Genomic DNA, 20,404 nt, shown 5'->3' on the forward strand with positions numbered 1-20,404 from the left:
TCCCAACAAAAAAGAAGTGTCAAAATCAAAAATCTCAAAAAAAAAAATACTAAACCCATTTTTGACCCTAGGTCAAAATTTGAGTTTTTGATTTTGTGTTTTTTTTTGTGTGTGTTTTTAGTGTTAGATTTGTGTTCTATAACACTATAGGAGTATAAGGTTCGAAGTTGAGCTAAATTGGAGGTAATTTGAGTCATCCACCATTGTTAAGCTTGAGTTTGAAGAAACTTGAAGGGTTATTTTCGGTACAACCACAATGGAACCCGAGGCTTTAAATGCTCAAACAATGGACAATAATGCCATTAATCTCATTTTGGCTTGCCTTGAAACTATGTCCCGAGATGTGGCTAGGTTGAATATGGGTCTTGAGAAATTAGATACAGATGTGGCATTAATGGGTGGGAGATTAGAACGTGTGAAAAGTCAAAAGAATCGACTTTCCACCCCTCAAAATATTTCCCCAACCATTACTCCCAAGGCCTTGCACCAAATGAACAAGTCACCGAGCCAACCACCAAATGTTCCCCAAAACCGTGAGTATGATAGAGCAACCCTCCTTCCACTTCACCAAGTCCAATATGACGGATTCGGAACCCAAATGCCACCAAACCCGAACCCTCGACTTATCCAAAGACCTCACTTTCTAATCCAAACTCCATTGAACCAAAGGCCTTACTGCCCTCCAAATCCGAATCCACTTATTCCAAATTGTCCAAACTGTTTTGAGGGTTATGATAGGGAGGAATAACATGGGTGTTATGGGGTTATGGTGATGCTTACTTGAGGGAAGAAGAGGAGAGGGGTAGGCAAGGTGATTTAGGCCGAGAAGTGAGGGGTGGTAACCAAACCCGAGAGCTGGCGATTCAACAAAATCTTATTCCTATAAAGATTAATGTTGATTCAGGAGAAGTTATCCACGTGTTATCAAAAGGTAACCCCTTATATGATTCTCTTATTGATGACTGCAGATTGTTGATAAGAAGATTGGGAAGGCCGACCGTGCAACACTGCTTTAAGGAGCAAAGCAAAGTAGATGATGCACTGGCCAAGAATAGTGCAACACAACTTTTTGTGGGAAAGAGTCAAGTTTTTGCAGCACCACCTTCTTTCATTGTCAAAGAAGTCTGGAACGACATTTCTAGATCTGTTTACCAAAGAAGTGTCCCTATATCTTTGAATATTCATAGGCGAGAAGTCCCTATTTTTGTAATTAAGCCAGACTAGGATCAACACTATGTGAATTATTATTTAATTATTGCAGTTTCTTCTTCACCAAAAAAAAAAAGATAAAGCTACAAATCAACTTTTTCTATCAAACGTAAAATCTCTTGATGCACGCCACTAGCGATAAATAAAACGTTAAATCTATCAAAATTATTAGACATCACAACATCATTTTAATTACTAAAAGAAGGGAAGCAATGATATTCATGAAGAACAACATATCCAATATATTTCTATTAAGTGGTTAGGGAAGGAAGTGTACGCAATTCATAACACTATCTCAAGAGTGAGATAGAGAGACTATTTTTGATAGACCTTCTGCTCAAGATAAAACAATTTAGACAAGCAATAGTAAAAGGACAAGATACAATAGAAATTATCATACCCAATAATACCATAGAAAAAAATTCACCAAGTAATACAACAAACGATACAACAACCTTATATAATACTAACCTTCTACCTTAATTTGCCTACTCCACAACTTTCTATCGAGGGTCATGTCTTCGGTAAGCTAAAGTTGTTCCATGTCATGCCTAATCACCTCCCTCCAATATTTCTTCGGTCTACCTTTACCTCGCTGAAATCCATTCCTATCCAATCACTCACACCTTCGCACTGGGACATTCATTCCCCTCATCACACATGTCCGACCTATCTTAACCTTGCTTTCTACATCTTGGCTTTCACCGAATTCACTCTCATCTTATATCGAATAACCTTATTTCTTATCATATCTTTCCTAGTACATTTATACATCTATCAAAACATTCTCATCTCCACCACCTTCATCTTTTAAATGTGAGCTTCTTGACAGGCCAACACTCTGCCTCATGCATTTTCTATTAGAAAAGAAGAAAGAAATACTGATTTAATATGATTATAAATTGGTACTTACTAATTATCTTGAACACGTATTGTACCTTTTGTGTAGTATCCTTCCGTTTTATTTTATATGACATTATTTAATTTGATATGATGTTTCTTTTTATTAGGCATTTGAATTAATTTATTTTTAGATATTTTTTATTTTTAAATATTTTAAAAAATTTTAAGATGTTTGATATGTTGACAAAATATTTTTTAGCACTTTACTTTAAGCTTAAATTTTTTAATTTTTTTTAAAGTCAAAAGCTTGGTTGCTACCAACTTTTGACTTTTAACTTTTATTTTATTTTATAAGTCACTCAAAAAAGCTAATATAATCACCCCATTAAAAAAAGAAAAGCTTCTTTTGAAATTTATGGTATAAATTATTTCTTAAATATTTATGTGGTTATAAATCTTTTTATTAAGAATAAAAGAGGAATTATAAAATTAAATTATTTTTAATTATAATAAATTATTGTCACTCTTTTTTAAACAGATTAAAAAGAAAAAAGTGATACTTAATCGAGGGAAGTATATTTTTTCTTTTTAACTAAAAAAATATATGTTTTAGATATCACACTTCCCTTTTTAATTCATCCTAAAATTGTAATGGTATTTAACTAACTATAACTTTACACTTTCCAATTTATGCTTAATCAGATGATTTACTATCAACGCATATTAATTCTCGAGCAAACGCCGACTAAATTTCATATCCAGCCGAACGTACATAAAATTGAGATAAAGTACGGTACTACTTATATCCATATAATATATAGGATGACAAACTTAGCTTTGAGAAAACTTTGTTGGATAAGAAACATGGCAAAAACAGAACTATGTTACTACTATTTATTTTTGTATCTTCTTGTAGCTGAGCTTTGTTTACAGGTTATAGCAGCTGGTTCACTAGTGAAGTTTCTTCCAGGATTTCAAGGACCGCTTCCTTTTGCACTTGAAACTGGGTAAGAAATTAAATTTGGAAATAATTTTACATATTATTATGGTTAAGCTTTTGAAGTCATGAATTTAGTGTTTCCAGGTATGTTGGAGTTGGTGATGTTGAAGATGTGCAACTGTTTTACTATTTTATAAAGTCGGAGTCGAATCCAGAATCAGATCCTGTTCTACTTTGGATCACAGGAGGCCCTGGTTGCTCTGCTCTATCTGGCCTTATCTATGAGATTGGTATGCAATTCGAGTTTACGTTCTATTAAATTTCACTGACATTGTATTAAATTTCACTAAGGTCTAAGAATGTAAAAAATGTAGTAAACCTTTGATTTACGCCTCTTGATCACGCTTCATCAAAAACTTAAAAGTAAGTCCTACCGGTGGCTAGACTGACTCTGTTGTATGGGCAGAGTGTTGGCCAGTTGCAAAAATGAGCATGTTGAGATAGATGTGTGGACATACTAGGAGAGATAAGATTAAGAATGAAAAGACAAGATGGAAGTGATCTCTGTGGTGGACAAGATAAGGGAAGTAAGATTGAGATGGTTTGAACATGTGAAGAGGAGATGCGCAGATGCCCTAGTGAGCGGGTGTGAGAGGTTGACAATGGTGATGGGTATGAGGAGAGGTAGAAACTGAAGACGTATTAGGGAGACGTGATTGCCCTGTGTTTGTTGTACAGTCTACATACACTCTACCCTGCCCAGTCTCCACTTGTGGGATTACATCAGGTATGTTGTTGTTGTTGATGAGGCCTCAAGCTAATTAGGAAGAAGATTTTGGGTCCGATCATTGACAACTTGGACTAGAAAGCGTTAGTAGTTGATTTGGATCATAAAAGTTTCTAGCTTCTTGCAAGCAATTAAGTTACTCTCTAAACCTGTTTTAACTATGAATATGAAGGACCAATAACATTTGAGCCAGTAGAATATAATGGGAGTTTCCCTACAATGATACTGAATCCTTACTCATGGACAAAGGTGAGAGTATTTGATACTGAATTGTACTTAATAATGTACATAAAGTTTGTGCACAACTCAAAAATGTTAAAAGTATCATGGAATTCGTAGGCCGCGAGCATTATTTTTCTAGACTTTCCAGTGGGCACTGGATTTTCCTACGCGGCTACTCCAGCAGCTCAACAATCATCTGATTTAAAATCAAGTGATCATGCATATCAGTTCCTTCACAAGGTAATTGAATTCATCGTTATTTGTGATTTCTCGTCAGCATAGTAGATCTAAGGCCTATTCTCAAATGTTGAGCATGTAGTTCTTAGAATACAACGAAAAAACATTTTTGTATATCTGTTGCAATTAATTCCGGATGTTGGATCAGTGTCAAGTGAGTATGACATTTCACTTAGCTTCTCAGTCTTTTATGTGTTTCAACTTCAAAAGGAAAGAACTTTACTAACTACCTAGGATAATGTTTTATTTGGTGAGTAATCTTTTTCAGGATGTTTTTGCAGTGGTTCATTCATCATCCAGAATTTCTAAGGAATCCATTATATGTTGCTGGAGACTCGTACTCTGGGATGTTTGTTCCTATCATAACTCAAATTATAGCAATTAGTAAGACAATGTTTGCCCTCCAACAATTAGAGTTACTTTCTTGGATCATGCATTGCTGGTGTAGTCCTATGTTTTATAACATTTGTGGCCATATGACATTGCAGAAAATGATATGGAAATCAAACCATTTATCAATCTTAAGGTTTGTCATTTTTCTTAGAAATTCTTTTCCCTTAGGGATCAACAGACCATGTACCAACTCACAGCTCATACTGAAATTGTTATCAAAAATGTTTGTTCTGCAACGTACATCCTTTGGCCCGGCCAAAGATTGTGTAGAAACAGATTATTTTTTTCTGATGAATTACTACAGGACAATTTAGAACGATATGACAACAAATAACATATTTTTGAATGATTTCAGGGATATTTACTCGGAAATCCGTTGACTTTCAAAGGTGAAGACAATTATGAGATTCCATATGCTCATGGAATGGGACTTATTTCTGATGAATTCTATGAGGTTGGCTTTTCTTTGGTGTTATATTTGTACACTTTCATTAACTTTACTTACACTTAATGGCTCACTTTTCTGAAACAGTCCTTGAAGATCAATTGTAAAGGAGAATACCTTGATATAAATCCAAGCAATGCAATGTGTTTGCAAGATGTTCAAACTTTTAAAGAGGTTGGATCCTATTTGAAGTAAAATTAAATATCATCGGCTTGTTTTATTTGACATTAAACAGGTGTTCATTAAAATACTGACCTTACATGCATGCAGCTTCTCAAAGGAATTAATGAACCCCATATTTTGGAGCCCAAATGTGAGTTTGTTTCACCAAAGCCACACTTACTGTTTGGTCAAAGAAGATCTCTTGATGAAAAGTTTCATCAACTTAAAAATCCTGAACAACTTCCTGCACTAAAATGTCGCGTAAGTCTTTTGTCATTCCATTTTCAAAGATTGTCTGTAAAGTAATTTCATTCTCTATGTTAAATTGCTCACAAGAATTTACAACTTGCAATTGTTTTAGAATGATTGGTACAAACATTCTTATCATTGGGCCGATGATGGTCAAGATAGAGACGCCCTCAACATTCGGAAGGTACACTAAAGGAATTTAAGATATACACGCTGATAGCATAAAGATTCTTTATAACATAACTGAGTTTAATCTGTGACACCAGAGTATTAGATTCTAAAGTTAAACCTAAACTCAGACTAACATATAATCAAATACTCTTTTCGTAACAGGATACTGTCGGAAAATGGGAGAGATGTGCAAGTAATTTGAAATACCAAAAGACAGTCATGAGTACCATACCATATCATGCGAGCCTCAGTAGCAAAGGTTACAGATCTCTTATATACAGGTTGAGTAGAAATATTTATTCTGCTTACAACATTGGAATAACTAAATACAGAAATAATTATAGTTAACTTTATGAAACTACCAATTTCTCTATAATGTTTTTAATTGAGCAGTGGAGATCATGACAAGGTTGTAAGCTTCCAATCAACTCAAGCATGGATAAAATCTCTTAACTACTCCATTGTTGATGATTGGCGAACTTGGACTGTTGACAATCAAGTTGCCGGGTAAGTACATTCTTGATGTAACACATTGTGCATACTTGAAATTCTCGTACCAACATTAGTCAAAAACTCTGTTGTTAAACTCTTTTTTGCACGATTTCAGTTACACGAGAAGTTACTCTAATCAGATGACATTTGCCACAGTGAAGGCAAGAAAACCTCCTATCAAACTAGTCTCTCAATCTATCTTTTTACTTTCTCTCTTCACTTAGTTTGAAGTAGAAAAAAATGTCAAATATTTGATGTTCGAATTGCTTTATTTATTTTTGGTTACAGGGAGCAGGGCATACTGCACCAGAATATAAGCCTCGCGAATGTCTGGCCATGCTCACAAGGTGGATATCATACCAGCCCTTGTAATCAACAAATGTGTTAATTGGTAATTATAAAGATTCCATTGTGTTGACATTGTTTAAGACATCAATGTATAAAAACTTAAATTCCATTATGGTTAATGCCATTTTAAGCTCCATATAGGATAATCTTGATTAAGAATACTTGTCAAGGTAAGTACCACATAAATTATTAGGAGAAGGTGCAAATTTGGCCTCATACAATTTTGCCATTTGTTTGACTTTTGGTTCGTTCTTACCATGTTGTTAATAAACAATCTCATATTTGTCCTTCCCATTAATAGAATTTCTACGTGAAATGGTGAATTCCACGTATTCAAATCTTAGAGAACAAAAAGTTCAAATTATTAACTATAATTTAATATTAAGCCTCGCGCGTAATTCACTTTATTGAGTTCAAATATTAGAATATTTATTTAAATAATAAAAATAAATACAATAATTAAATTCAACATCTTTTGGAGAATTTATTTAATTAAACATTATTTTTACCAAAAAAAATTCTCAAAGCCGATCAACATTCATCTACCACCTGTAAATTGCAACAAAATAATATGATGATAGAGACATCAAAACAATATAATTAAATCTAATCTTTACACAAAAATTTCCTCGAAGTCGTTCGACACTCATCTACCAATTGTAAACTATAACAAAATAATATGACAATAGAGATATCAAATAATACAACTAAACTTTACTTTTACACCAAAAAATCTCAAACAGAGATATAAAAACAATACAATTAAACATAACTTTTACTTAAAAACTCTTCAAAGCCAACCGACATTCATCTGCCACTTGTAAATTCATCTATGACCTATAAACTACAATAAAATAATACAATAGTGATCACAAAGCTCAGTTTTGATGAAATAATTCTTGTCTGAGGGAAAATTTTGACACTAAAAAATGACTTGAATGAAAACAAGGAAGACATATATATATATATATATACACACACACACGTTGATTTCTATTATGCTGACAAAAATAGTCTAGTCAAAAAAATTACAACAACTAATGCCTTGTTAAAATAGGTAAGGAAAAATAATTTATCTAAGTTGAAGAATATTACATGAGTTTTATACTTAAACTAATTTTATTCCTAATAAATCCTACATTTAAAAGGACTCATAAATTAAATTAGTTAACCTAATAAAACTAAATAATAATTTAAAAAAAATATTGAAAGATAATTTTGTCTATTAACGAGATTTTTTATGAAGGTTAAAAAGTTCAAATCACTTTTCTAACGGTTTTCACATTTTTAATATATTATAGATTATAGATATAGATAGATTATAGATTATACATATAGATATAAATTATAGATTAAAGATATAGATTATAGATTAATAAAATAGTCTTCCAGTATGTTTAGGATCAATTTTTAATATCGTAATTAAAAAAAAATTATATGGTAGGTCTTTATTATTATTCCATATATTATTTATTAATATTAAAATTTTATTATTATTCCATATATTATTTATTAATATTAAAAGAATATGAGTTCCAAATAAACTAAACTTTACTTATATAGGAATTTTAGTCTTTTTTCCTTTTCTTTTCTAGACACTAGAGTTCCGTTTTAATTTGGTTCAATTTTTTATTAAACTTTACTAATTTGAATTTTAGCCTTCTTTTTCCTTTTTAATTTCGGACGTTAAAGTTGGGTTTTAAATTTGGTTCTATTTTATCTTTTTTTTTTTTTAATTTCAATTCAAGTAATGAAATAGAAAGTCCTATTTTAGGAATATTTTTCTATTCTATTTTAAGAAAAATATTAATTGATTCTTCTTCCATATATTTTAGGAGTCTCATATATTTTAGAAGTCTAGTTAAGATAATAAAAATAATTAAATAATAAATTAAAAAAAATAGTGAAAAGATAATTTTATCTAAAGAAGAATCTTTTAATGAAGGACAAAAAGTTCAAATCACTTTTCTAAGGAACTTCATACTTTTAATATATTATAGAATAGATATAGATTATAGATTATAAATGTGATATTTTTAGTATGGATATATATCTTAAGAAATTACTTATAAAACAAAAAATACTTTTACTAACTTATTTTAGTAAATCTTTTGAAAAGAGATGTTACCGTTTAGTAGTTTGTCGATTGAGTAAAAGAGAGATATGTGTCTTGATTATATAAAACATCAATATATTAGGAATGAAATATAAAAGTTAAAACACCATAATTAATCTTTTTCTTTCATTGACCTCCATTTTTTTATTTGGCGGTTTATTATTTCTGTTAGCTAATTTACTTACACATTTATTAAGAAATAATTATTAACATAACTCTTTTATCATAATACTAGTTTAATCCGCACGTGCTTTGCACGTGTAACGTTTGATTATTTAAAATTTAATAATTTTTATCTATTATGAAGATTTTTAATAAAGTGTAAAAATTCAAATCAGTTTTCAAAAATTTTTCACATTTTAATATAATAATATAAAATAAACATATACACATATATATATTATCACCAGAAGTTTCAAGTGGTTGACGGATCATCACTTTTGCATATACCATATAGTTCCTCTTTCCCTTATTACCACAGGCTAAGAGAATATATATATATATATATATATATATATATATGAAGTCTTTATTTTTAAAATCAAATTTTTACAAAATCATTGATTGCATTCTTATTTAAAACCATTGAGCTTCTTCTTTCCCCTGTACATTAAATCAGATACCCATCTTGCTAGATGATAGTAGGATATAAATTAACTTAGGGGTTTGGGCCACAGGTGACAAAAGAGTTTTAAAATGAGGTGTAGGTGACACAAGTCTTAATTATTAGTTGGAGGTGACAATTACTTTATTATGGATTAAGAAAGTTGGGAAAGTTTGAAAATAATCCACAAGTTTTTAAATTTACACTTTGATCCCAATATATACCTAAAATAACGGAGGGGGGAAAGGCGTCTTTCTCTCTCTTCTCATCCATTGTTGTTTTCTCTCTCTTAGCAATTTTTGTTGTTAATTGTTTCTGTTTCTGCTGCTTTATTCATCATCTTCTGCTTCATTATCATCATCTTCTACTTCACTATCATTTTCATCTTCTTCTTGTCAATCATTTGTTGTTGTTGTTGGTACAGCGCTACTACTGTGATCTGACCAATTTCTTAGGTTAAATTTTGTTTACTACATCACTTTTCACTTTGGCATTACTTCATAGGTGAGTTTGGTAAGTAAAATTATGATTTTTATTCGTATTTGTCATCTGGGTACACTTCTGTTTTTCCAATAATGAATAGAAATCCGATTATGAATCCAGCATAAGTGCCTACAATTTAAACAGATCAATCATCTGTTGCATCAGATGAGTAATTTGTTGCATCAGAAGATTTATCTATTGCATCAGACTGTTTATTTGTTGCATCATCGTATTATCTGTTGCATTAGACATATTATCTGTTGTATCAGGATGTTTATCTGTTGCACCAGACTAATTATCTGTTGCATCAAAATATTTATCTGTTACACCAGACTAATTATCTGTTGCAACGAATGATTAATCTGTTTGAAACAACACAAATCAACCCCTGCTACAAACCCAACAGATAACCAATATGTTTTCAACACTTGCTATTGCTACTGGATTCAAAATTATTCCTTACATCCAATTACCCATCCCAAATTTCCTAATTCGATTTCTCATTTTACTTGTCTTTTTCATTAATCAAGAAAAGATTTTAAAAAATCTATGTTTTACCCTTTGCATTAATAATTTTTTCTTCAAATTAAAATAGAAACATCATTTAATAGGGGGACTATACGCCGACCGACGTTAAAAGCTTTCTTCTCTTATGAAATTTCGATTGAATAGCAAACAATGATTACTGGGTTATGGTAAACTAGACATGTTATTAATTATTTTTCTTAATCAATGTGGCATCTCAATTTGGGACGGGTAATTTGAGACGAAGGGAGTACGAATTAAAACGTCAGAGCCAAGCAAAGCAACAAACTAGTCATCTGTTGAAACAGACTATTTATCTGTTGCATCAGCTTCTTATCTGTTGCAACATGAGTAATCTGTTTTGAACAACACATCAACCCCTACCACAAACCTAACAGATAAATCTTGCTATTGCTACTGAATTCTAAATTATTCCTTTTTACGTCGAATCGTCGATATTTTTGTTGAGAAGGTAATAGACAATGAAAATTAAATATGGATTAAAACGTCAAAGATCAAACATAATTTATTTATGAAACAAAAACAAATAAAAATACATATAATAGACTAAAAGAAAAAATAATAGTCTAATTATTATTATTATTATCAGCATCATCATTGTCAGCCGGCCAATCTTCAACCGGAAGTAGCAAGGCCCTCCTCAACTTGTGTATCTCGCGGAGCATTCTTGATTTAACTCCTCCCAATTTCCATTACAGATCACGAACTGGATTCCAAAGTTCATTCACCGCGTCTTGCAGAAAAGCAACGTTCCACACTGGGTCAGCCATAATCTTATCTTCTAGAGTGTAATATGAAGATGAGATGCAATAAATAAATAAATAAAGTGTATTTGAATGAATGATTGAGTAAGGAGGGATCTATTTATAGAGGATTAAATTTGAATGAGAGGCAAAAAGGCGTGACTATTCACCTCCATACATTAATTATATTTTTTTATTAAATTAAGAAAATAAATATTGTGATATAAGTCATGACTTTTCATATTATTAGTATTAATTAGTTCTTTCGAAGAACCATTTTTATTGAGTTGTGGCAACATATTCTATATTTGTTGCATCAGATACATTTATGACAACAGATATATTATCTGTTGCAACAAATATAAAATATGTTGCATCAGATAACATATATGTTGCAACATATAATCTAACTGTTCACCTCCTTTTATAAATTACATTTTTTATTAATGTGAAAAGTAACGAATTAATTAAATTAAGAAATATTGTGATAAGTCATGACTTTTCAGATTATTATTATTAATTAGTTCTTTCCAAGAACTGCTTTTATTGAGTTGTAACTCGATATAGGTTGCATCAGATAAATCATCTGTGATAATAGATATATCATATGTTGCAACCATAGTGTACCTGTTGCATCAGATAATTTAATTGTTGCAATATATAATCTACTTTTTTAAAAAAAAAACTATATCATAATATCATTAATCCAAATTTGCTTACTTTTTTATTTTATAAATAAAAAAATATACCTTTTCAAATTTCTTAATAAAATAATAACCATTTTATTATATAATAAATAATTTAAAAAATAAATTCAAAAATAAAAATAGTGAAAAGTCACGATCAGTTATTAAAATTGTGGTTATAAATTGTGTTTATTATTTATTTCCTTATTATTTATTTATGAAACACTTTTCATATTGAATAATCGGAACGGAAAGTCTTTTTCTTTTCACCCTCTCAATAACAACAATAGCCCTTTTTTATTAATAACCGTCAGGTGCAACATATGATCGACCTGTTGTAGCAGATTAACCTCTAACTGTTGACACAAATTGCTGCTCAATCCCTATCACCAACCGTCGACATGTTGAGAACAAGGAATAAACAGAATGATTATTATTAAATACTAAATAAGAATTAAAAATTCAAAGTCGACAACAAAATGAAATGAATATTCATAAATTTTTGAATCCCTTGGGTAGATTTGATATACAAAAGGAGGAAAATAATCGCTAAAATAAAAAACATTACCTAATTATTATTACTCTATTATTATTATTGTCAATCAGATATTTTTCATCTGGCAGCCTTGCTCCGAAGTCAGCCAAATTCTCTGGAGTTCATCAAACTGCCTTTGAAGTTCACGCAAGGACTCAATATGAATATTCTTGTATGAATCTGTATCATCCATATTTGTAAGGAGGGACCTATTTATAAATTATTGTATCTCGAAAAGAAAAGAAAATTGCTTTAAAATAAATCTAACAGATGGGTAATCTGTTACAAAATATATTCTTTCTGTTAGATAACTTACAACATATTGGAAATCTTTTGCAACATATGTATATATCTATTTGATTTCTGCAACAGGTTGATCAACTGTCGTAACAGATGTCTCCAATTGTTTGACAATATAAATAGATGTGTCATCTGTTGTAATAAACTAGTCATCTGTTTATTCAATTTAAGCCATAGATGGTCTAGAAAGAATAAGGTGCGTGCAGATGGATCCACTATCATATGTGTGGGAGCTAAGTATGTATTACTGATAAGGTTACCGGGATAACACACACAAAGTATAATATTTTTGTGAATGCAGTTTTTAACTGATTAGGCATTGATCATTCAAACAAGATCCTGCTTAGTACCGTTAAGTTTGATGGGTTTGAAATTAATAAGGCTGAGGACCTCATGAAGATGGTGTAGATACCCTGTTACGAATTACTGACGGTTGGTGCTCGTGTTTATGCGTGTCAAGTTTTGAGAAGGGATTAATATTTGTCGTCACTGCAGAGAACCAATAGCGATTAGACTTAACTTTAAGTGTGCATTGGACCCTTAGAGGGCCTTCGAAGCCTCGCACTACATCAAACAAGAATGGAAAATCAATATAGTTATTTCCTTGGCCAAAATTTATATGGTTGGGTTGCTCGCTCGGGGTGATGATTATATGCCAGAAGGTGCGGTAGGAGAATGCTTTCAAAGGAAATGAGTGGTTGATGGAAGGCTATATCATCTGAGAGCTAATTGAAGAAGATACATAGGGTAGAAAGTAACTTCCAACGAATCTGGCCGATAGAATTATCTTAACAGATGCGAAATCTGAATCAAGTGCAAATATGAAAGTGTATCCGGTAATGTAATTTCATCTATTGTGTCTCTTAAAGAAAAAAAATGCAAATGAACACTTTGCTAGGGAGCTGCGTGGTCAGGATTATCACCTAGGTAGAAAATAAGAGAAGACCAACAAAGCAGCCTTACGAGCATCGAGGGTAGAAATGATATTCAGCAAGTCTAGAAAACTTACGCCAACAACAACTGCAGTTAAAATAACTAAGTGAAGGAGTCAATTTTTGAATTTTAAATTTTATCCCATGCCTTTTTGTTTGTGTTTTCGATCAGGTCCACTGCCGTTGACCTGATCGGAACCACAAACGAGATTGAAAGGCAAATAGAGTATAATTACTTCTTTAGCAATATGGATTAATTGTTGTGTTTTCTTGCCTTAGCATACTTTCAATATTCCTTGGAGAATATCATATGCTTGCTGTAGTATGTGAATCCCGATAATTTTCAAGCTTGCCTCCATTTTGTTAATTCTGTATTCAAGCTGGTCGTTGCCATCTTTGAAGTAGGTAAGAAGTTCCTCGTCTCTTGTGAGCTCGATCAGTAACACTACCTTCAAAGTTGTGTCATTCTAGAAGCCCTTCAGAATACTTTCTTCAGAAGCCTTAAAGGATACATGGAGGGTCGTTGTGTTTGTTTTAGGTCAAAATATGTTGATGCACGTTGAAGATGTAGTCCCAACAGTTGAACAACACACTTTTATCGAGCGTTGCTCCATGCATCTTGCTCAACCAATTTGTTAAATTAGTAAGAATGGTGTTACGTAGCATGTGATTTAAACTGGCTCTATCAATCCTATCAAATGTTACTTAACTCCGAGCTTATTACCCTATCAAAACAATATGCCCGAGTTAGTGCACAAATCAAAAAATCCCAATCTGTCAACCTTTTTGCTGATCACTCTTCTCCAATATAGATGACAAGATATCTGCTATGCAAAAGTCTACACCATCGCCAGACATGCTTGTCTGGGAGCAATTCTTCAGAAGACATCAACAGATATCTTCAAAAGAATTTCTTCCAGGCAAACATGTATGGGGATGGTGTAGACTTTTGCATAGCAGATATCTTGTCATCTATATTGGAGAAGAGTGATTAGCAGAAAGGCTGAGAGATTGATCTCGTTCGATTTGTGCACTAACTTGGTCATATTTTTTGATAGAGTAATGATCTTAGAGTTACGTAACGTTTGATAGGCTTGGTATAGCCGGTTTAGATCACACGCTACATAACTCCATGCTTACTAATTTATCAAATTGGTTAAGTAAGATACATGGATAAATGCTCGATAAAAGTGTGTTGTTCAATTGTTGGGACTATATCTTCAACGTGCATCAACACATTTTGACCTAAAACAAACACAGAGACCCTCCATGTATCCTTTAAAGCTTCTAAAGAAAGTGTTCTGAAGGGCTTCTAGAATGCCACAACTTTGAAGGTAGTGTTCCTGATCGAGCTCACAAGAGACGAGGAACTCCTTACCAACTTCAAAGACGGCAACGACCAGCTTGAATACAGAATCAACAAGCTGGAGGCAAGCTTGAAAATTATCGGGATTCACATACTATAGCAAGCATCTGATCTTCTTCAAGGAATGTTGAAAGCATGTCAAGGCAAGAAAACACAATCAATTATAACTATATTGATAAGGAAGCAATGATACTCTATTTGTCTGTCCATCTCGTTTGTGGTTCCGATAAGGTCAACGACAGTGGACCTGATCGAAAACATAAAAAATAAAGCATGGGATAAAATTTAAAATTCAAAAATTTGTCTCCTTCGCTTAGATTCCGTATTTTAACTATAGTTGTTGTTGGCATAAGTTTTCTAGACTTATTGTACATCATTTTAACTCTCGATGCCCGTGAGGCTTCTTTGTTGGTCTTCTCCTATTTTCTATCTAGGTGATAATCCTGACCATGCAGCTCCCTAAAAAAGTGTTCAGATGTATTATTTTTCTTTAAGAGACACAACAGATGAAATTACATTACCGGATATACTTTCATATTTGCACTTGATTCAGATCTCGCATCTGTTAAGATAATTCCAACGGCCAGATTCATTAAAAGTTGTATCTACCCTATGTCTCTTCTTCAATTAGCTCTCAGATGATATAGTCTTCCATCAACCACCCATTTTCCTTCGAAAGCATTCTCCTGCCACACATTCTGGCATATAATCATCACCCCGAGCGAGCAACCAATCCATATAAATTTTGGTCAGGGCAATAACTATACTAGTTTTTCGTTCTTGTTAGATGCAGTGCTAAACTTCGAAGGCCCTCTAAGGGTCCAATGCACCCTAAAAGTTAGTCCAATCGCTATTGAATCTCTTTACAATGACACAAAAACTAAATTCCTTCACAATTCTTGACAAATAAAAATGAGCAACAACCGACATTAAATCTTAATAGACTATCAGAACCATATTCATGGTCCCTCAGCCTTATCATTTTGGACCTACCAAACTTAACTGTAAAGTTACAAACATCTTGTTTGAACAATCTATGACTAATCAGTAAAAGTATCATTTATAAAATCAGTGCACTCTGTGTGTGTTTCCACGATAACATTATCAATAATACATACCTCCCACATATGAAGTGGTTTCATCTGCAAGCAGCTTATTCCTCCGATCTCATCTTTACTGCAGCCTCTTGCGATAGTCTGTTAAAAGTTGATCAACTATCAGTTCCTTATATCTACAAAGAAGAGAAAAAAATTGATGTCACAAAAAGAACATTATCCATCTATTGCAACAGATGTGGAGTCTGTTGCAATAGATGTGGAGTCTGTTGCAACAGATGTGGAGTCTGTTGCAACAAATGTGGAGTCTGATGGAATATATCAAACCAGCCTTTCTGGTGGTTTTATTTGTTCCAACAGTTTCTCCATCTGTTGCAACATCAACAATATCATAAACATCAACAAAAAAAAATAACAATATTTGTTCCAACAACATCATCAACAACAAAGAAGCAACATCCTAGGTTCCAGAACCATCAACAACATCACACCACAAGTTCCAACAATGCCAACCCCACCAACAACAGCAATAATTGCATCAACAATAATGAAACAAATAAAATACATACAAAAAAAATGATACTGTCAACAAGGCTTTTAAACTTCTCCCAACAGATGACTTTTTTCTCATATTATAATAAAAATTCTCGAATTATTTATTCAACACTTACAAGTTCCTTAAAAAAAATTAATAAATATGATATGGGTAAATAGTAATTAAATAAAAAATAGATGTAAATAACTTGCAAAGAAGAAGACGAGAATGAAAGAGCAATAATAAATCATTCCTTAATATCAAAAAGGGGATCAAAATAGAAATTTAAGTCGAGGAAAGATATGAATGGGTTTAGATCCGAAAAGATCTTGAAGAGAAAAGAGAGAAAAAAGGTTGTGACCCTAAAGAGGAGAGAGGAAAAAATGAGAGTTGAATAAAATAAACTGCAGTTGAAGGAAGAGATGAGATAATTTCTATAGATGTATTGTTTACGTAGACGTGGTGGCTTTCAATATTCATTAATTAATATTCATTAATTTCATTAATAATTTGAGGGGCACGAGGAAGACTAAGACCACTGACATTGAAAAGACAAGATAAGACTGCTCATTGCACTCACTTTTGAGATATCCAAGAAATATTTTTTACCGCCTTTAGTAGTAGTACTACTAATATTATCTACTCGGATCAGAAGCTTCTTGCTTTAAAATTAAAATAGAAAAAAAGATTTTCAAACAAATATGTCATTTGTTGCAACATATATAAATATTTGTTTAGAAATTCAAACAGCTCAGTCATCTGTTACAACAGATATAAATATCTATTTGAAAATCCCAATAGCTCAGTCATCTGTGACAACAGATGAAAATGTTCATTTGATAATTAATAAAATCAGATATATCATGTATTACAACAGATATAAATACCTGTTTAAAAATTTCCAACAGCTCAGTCATCTGTCATAATAGATGCAAATATCTATTTGATAATTAAATCAGATATGTCATCTGTTACAACATATATGTACTTGTTTGAAAATTTTCAAAAGCTTAGTCATTTATTGCAACAAATTTCATTGCAATTGATTTAGGTGGAACTAGGGATGAATGAATGAGCTCGCAGGGTCAACTATAAATTTAATCGAGTATTGTAATTGCATGGTGTTAGTATTGCGTTCATCACGACCCGAGTTGTCGATCGATCACTCTGAGTTGAAATAAGTTCTCATCAACTCAATATTAGGATAGTGATAGTACCTAAGTTGATTTAGGTGGAACTAGGGATGAATGAATGAGCTCGCAGGGTCAACTACAAATCCAATTGAGTCTTTGCAATTGCATGGCATTGGTATTGTGTTCATCCCAACCTGAGTTGCCGATCGATCACTCTGAGTTGAAATGAGTTCTCATCAACTGTTAGGATAGTGATAGTACCTAAGTTGATTTAGATGGAACTAGGATAAATGAATGAGCTCGCAGGGTTAACTGTAAATCCAATCGAATTTTTGCAATTGCATGGCGTTGGTATTGCGTTTATCCCGACCCGAGTCATCGATCGATCACTCTGAGCTGAAATGAGTTCTCATCAACTCAATGTTAGGATAGGGATAGTACCTAAGTTAATTTAGGTGGAACTATGGATGAACGAATGAGCTCGCAGGGTCAACTACAAAACCAATAGAGTCTTTGCAATTGCATGGTATTGGTATTGCGTTCATCCCGACCCGAGTCGTTGATCGATCACTCTGAGTTGAAATGAGTTTTCATCAACTCAATGTTTTAAAAACTATATCTTTTAAAAATTTTAAAATTAATTAACATCAATTCGGACCAAATTAGCAATATCAAAACTTGTCATTCTTTTTCAAAATTACAAATCAACCCACACAAATCATCCATTTGCGCGAAAAACTTTTCATTTCAAATCTTAAGTTCTCGCTCTTCTCTCTCTCGGGGTGTCCTCTCCCTCACAATAATACAAATAATAACTACTCAACATATTGTTCAACCCTTCAAACGGGTCAATTTTTTTCCATTTATGACTACATATAGTTGTTTTTTTCGACTTCATTCCCACTTGTATCCATTTTTTCTCTATCTTCGCATGTAACAGAGTTCGAGAAGAGTTCTACATTTGTTCTTTATTCTAAAAAATAGGGCTTTTTAGTTAATTATAAAAAAAAGACTTTTAGTTGTACTATCTTCGAGAATGGATTAACAATTTTGAGTTTTGATGCTAAAAAAGTAGGAAGCACCCGAGAAAATCCTAGTTTTTCTCTCAGTGTTTTGTTGACTGTCGTTGTATTGTTGGATGGTGTTTGTGGTGTTATTGGTGGCTGTTGGTGGTGGTGTTGGTATTTGTGTTTTTTGGCGGTGATGGCGGTGGTCTTGGTTTTGGTATTGGTGAAATTGGAGGTGGTCTTGGTGGCATTGGTTGTGGCATTGGTTGTGGTGGTGGTGGTCCATCTGTTGCAACGGGTGGAAGATCTGTTGGGAGATATTAAATAGATCTTCAAACAGATTCCCAATCTGTTCCAACTGATGGGTTATCCGTTGGAGTATTTTCTTGTAATGCGGCATAGAATAATTTATTGAAATTTCTCCACCTGTTGTAACAGGTGGAATATCTATGGGGAGATATTAAATAGGTCTTCAAATAAATTCAACTGATGGGTTGTCCGTTGGAGTTTTTTTTTTTTTGTTATGTGGCAAGAATAATTTATTGAAATTTGTCTCACTTTTTTAAAAAAAATTATGCAAACATCAAATGCAATGTATTTTTTGTTTTTCTTTTGTTTGTAGTTAAAAGATGTCTCCCAAAAGAAAAGAAACTGAAAGTAGAGAAAGTGGATCAACTTTTGATTACCAAAAAGAAAAGGCTAGAGTACAGATAGATTTGGAGGAACTTCAGAACAATCTTAGTCAGGGCAAAATGAAGCCGAGGAAAGTGATAACTCCTCCTCACCAATGGGGCATGAAATAATATCGAAATTCCAGCATGATTCGATCAAAACCATTAGTATTGACAAGTTTCGAGTTGCGATGCCGATGAATAACCCTAATGCAATATTTGGTGATCTTGTACTTAAATGTCAGTTGGAAAAATCTTTTGATGAACTTAGGAGTATTATGAAGAAGGAAAACATAGATGGACTTTTTAAGAAGAGCTGTTTTGCACACTTTCTTGAGTTGTCTGGGCTCCACTCTCTCTGTTTCCCAATGATCATGGTATATGGCCTTCTCAAGTGCAGGATCATGTATGCGGGGGATGTTAGAGGCCCGAAGGAGGGCGGAAATAAGATGGATGAAGTCTGGATCAACTACTATGGCATGCTAGTTTGTTTTGGATTGAAAGATTTTGCCATTGTGACGGGCTTGAGATGCGATCGTCTAGAAGAACCTGCCATCAAGAAAATACCCCACAAAGGGTCCAACAAACGCAAGGTAAAAAAATATGGGTTGTTAGGCATTGTTGGACCTAGGTACTGAGTGAAGAATTGGATAGCGGATTTCAAGAATAAAGACATACCAAAGCACTACAAGGAGAAATTGTTCTTAGTTTGGTTTGTCCATTCCGCTTTATTGGCAAGAGACGTCAAGAAAGTCATAGAACGTGATTTGTTGGCTCTTGCTAATGATTTTGAGAAATTTAATGACTATCCCTGGGGCTACGACGGCTACTACTTGACTGTCAAATATTTACTGAAAGAGCTAAAGCCAAAGACGACCACATTATACGACTTTCCTTGGGCTTTCATGGTAAAATCGATCACTATTTTTACTCATTCATTAATTTATATTGACTATACTTGTGACTTTTTTTTGATTGCTTCCTGTTTACAACTTTTAGGCTTGGGCATTTGAAGTCATTCCTCCCCTCTAAAAGTATTTCCCGGATTACCCGGATAAGATTTCACATCCAAGGATCCTTAGGTGGTTGGCTGCAGTACAAAGCATCAAAAAAAAATATTAACGAGGCTGATCTCTTTAAACCTCTGGATGATGCAGTACGTCTTCTTTCAACTAAAATAATTTGCCTCAAAGA

At 32.8% G+C, this 20,404-nt stretch overlaps 1 protein-coding gene across 5 annotated transcripts; it reads left to right on the top strand.

The window, feature by feature from the left end:
- The first annotated feature begins 2,766 nt into the window (after window positions 1–2,766).
- LOC107867256 (serine carboxypeptidase-like 17) lies at window positions 2,767–6,714 on the top strand. Of its 5 annotated transcripts, none has more exons than XM_047411114.1 (15): window positions 2,767–2,840; window positions 2,986–3,059; window positions 3,137–3,282; window positions 3,459–4,028; window positions 4,119–4,241; window positions 4,520–4,622; window positions 4,727–4,764; window positions 4,987–5,085; window positions 5,164–5,250; window positions 5,347–5,499; window positions 5,600–5,671; window positions 5,821–5,939; window positions 6,052–6,165; window positions 6,266–6,311; window positions 6,439–6,714. In XM_047411114.1, the coding sequence occupies exons 4-15, from the start codon at window positions 3,999–4,001 to the stop codon at window positions 6,520–6,522; spliced, it is 1,068 nt and encodes a 355-aa protein (XP_047267070.1). In that variant the 5' UTR covers window positions 2,767–2,840; window positions 2,986–3,059; window positions 3,137–3,282; window positions 3,459–3,998; the 3' UTR covers window positions 6,523–6,714. The 5 variants fall into 5 exon arrangements, with proteins under 5 accessions (XP_047267070.1, XP_047267069.1, XP_047267067.1 ...); XM_047411113.1 differs by having other exon boundaries at window positions 2,768–2,840; window positions 3,952–4,028; XM_047411111.1 differs by having other exon boundaries at window positions 2,812–3,059; window positions 3,952–4,028.
- The last annotated feature ends 13,690 nt before the right edge of the window (window positions 6,715–20,404 follow it).

Source organism: Capsicum annuum, chromosome 4 (assembly GCF_002878395.1).
Source record: "Capsicum annuum cultivar UCD-10X-F1 chromosome 4, UCD10Xv1.1, whole genome shotgun sequence".
Classification (NCBI taxonomy): domain Eukaryota; kingdom Viridiplantae; phylum Streptophyta; class Magnoliopsida; order Solanales; family Solanaceae; genus Capsicum; species Capsicum annuum.

What these genes read in the sequence shown, in the direction of transcription:
- LOC107867256 (XM_047411112.1), top strand. Translation starts at nt 2,875, where the DNA reads ATGACAAACTTAGCTTTGAGAAAACTTTGTTGGATAAGAAACATGGCA. An exon ending in ATCCTTACTCATGGACAAAG is followed by an intron (nt 4,029 to 4,118) that starts GTGAGAGTATTT and finishes TGGAATTCGTAG; the next exon opens with GCCGCGAGCATTATTTTTCT. An exon ending in TTCCTGCACTAAAATGTCGC is followed by an intron (nt 5,500 to 5,599) that starts GTAAGTCTTTTG and finishes CAATTGTTTTAG; the next exon opens with AATGATTGGTACAAACATTC.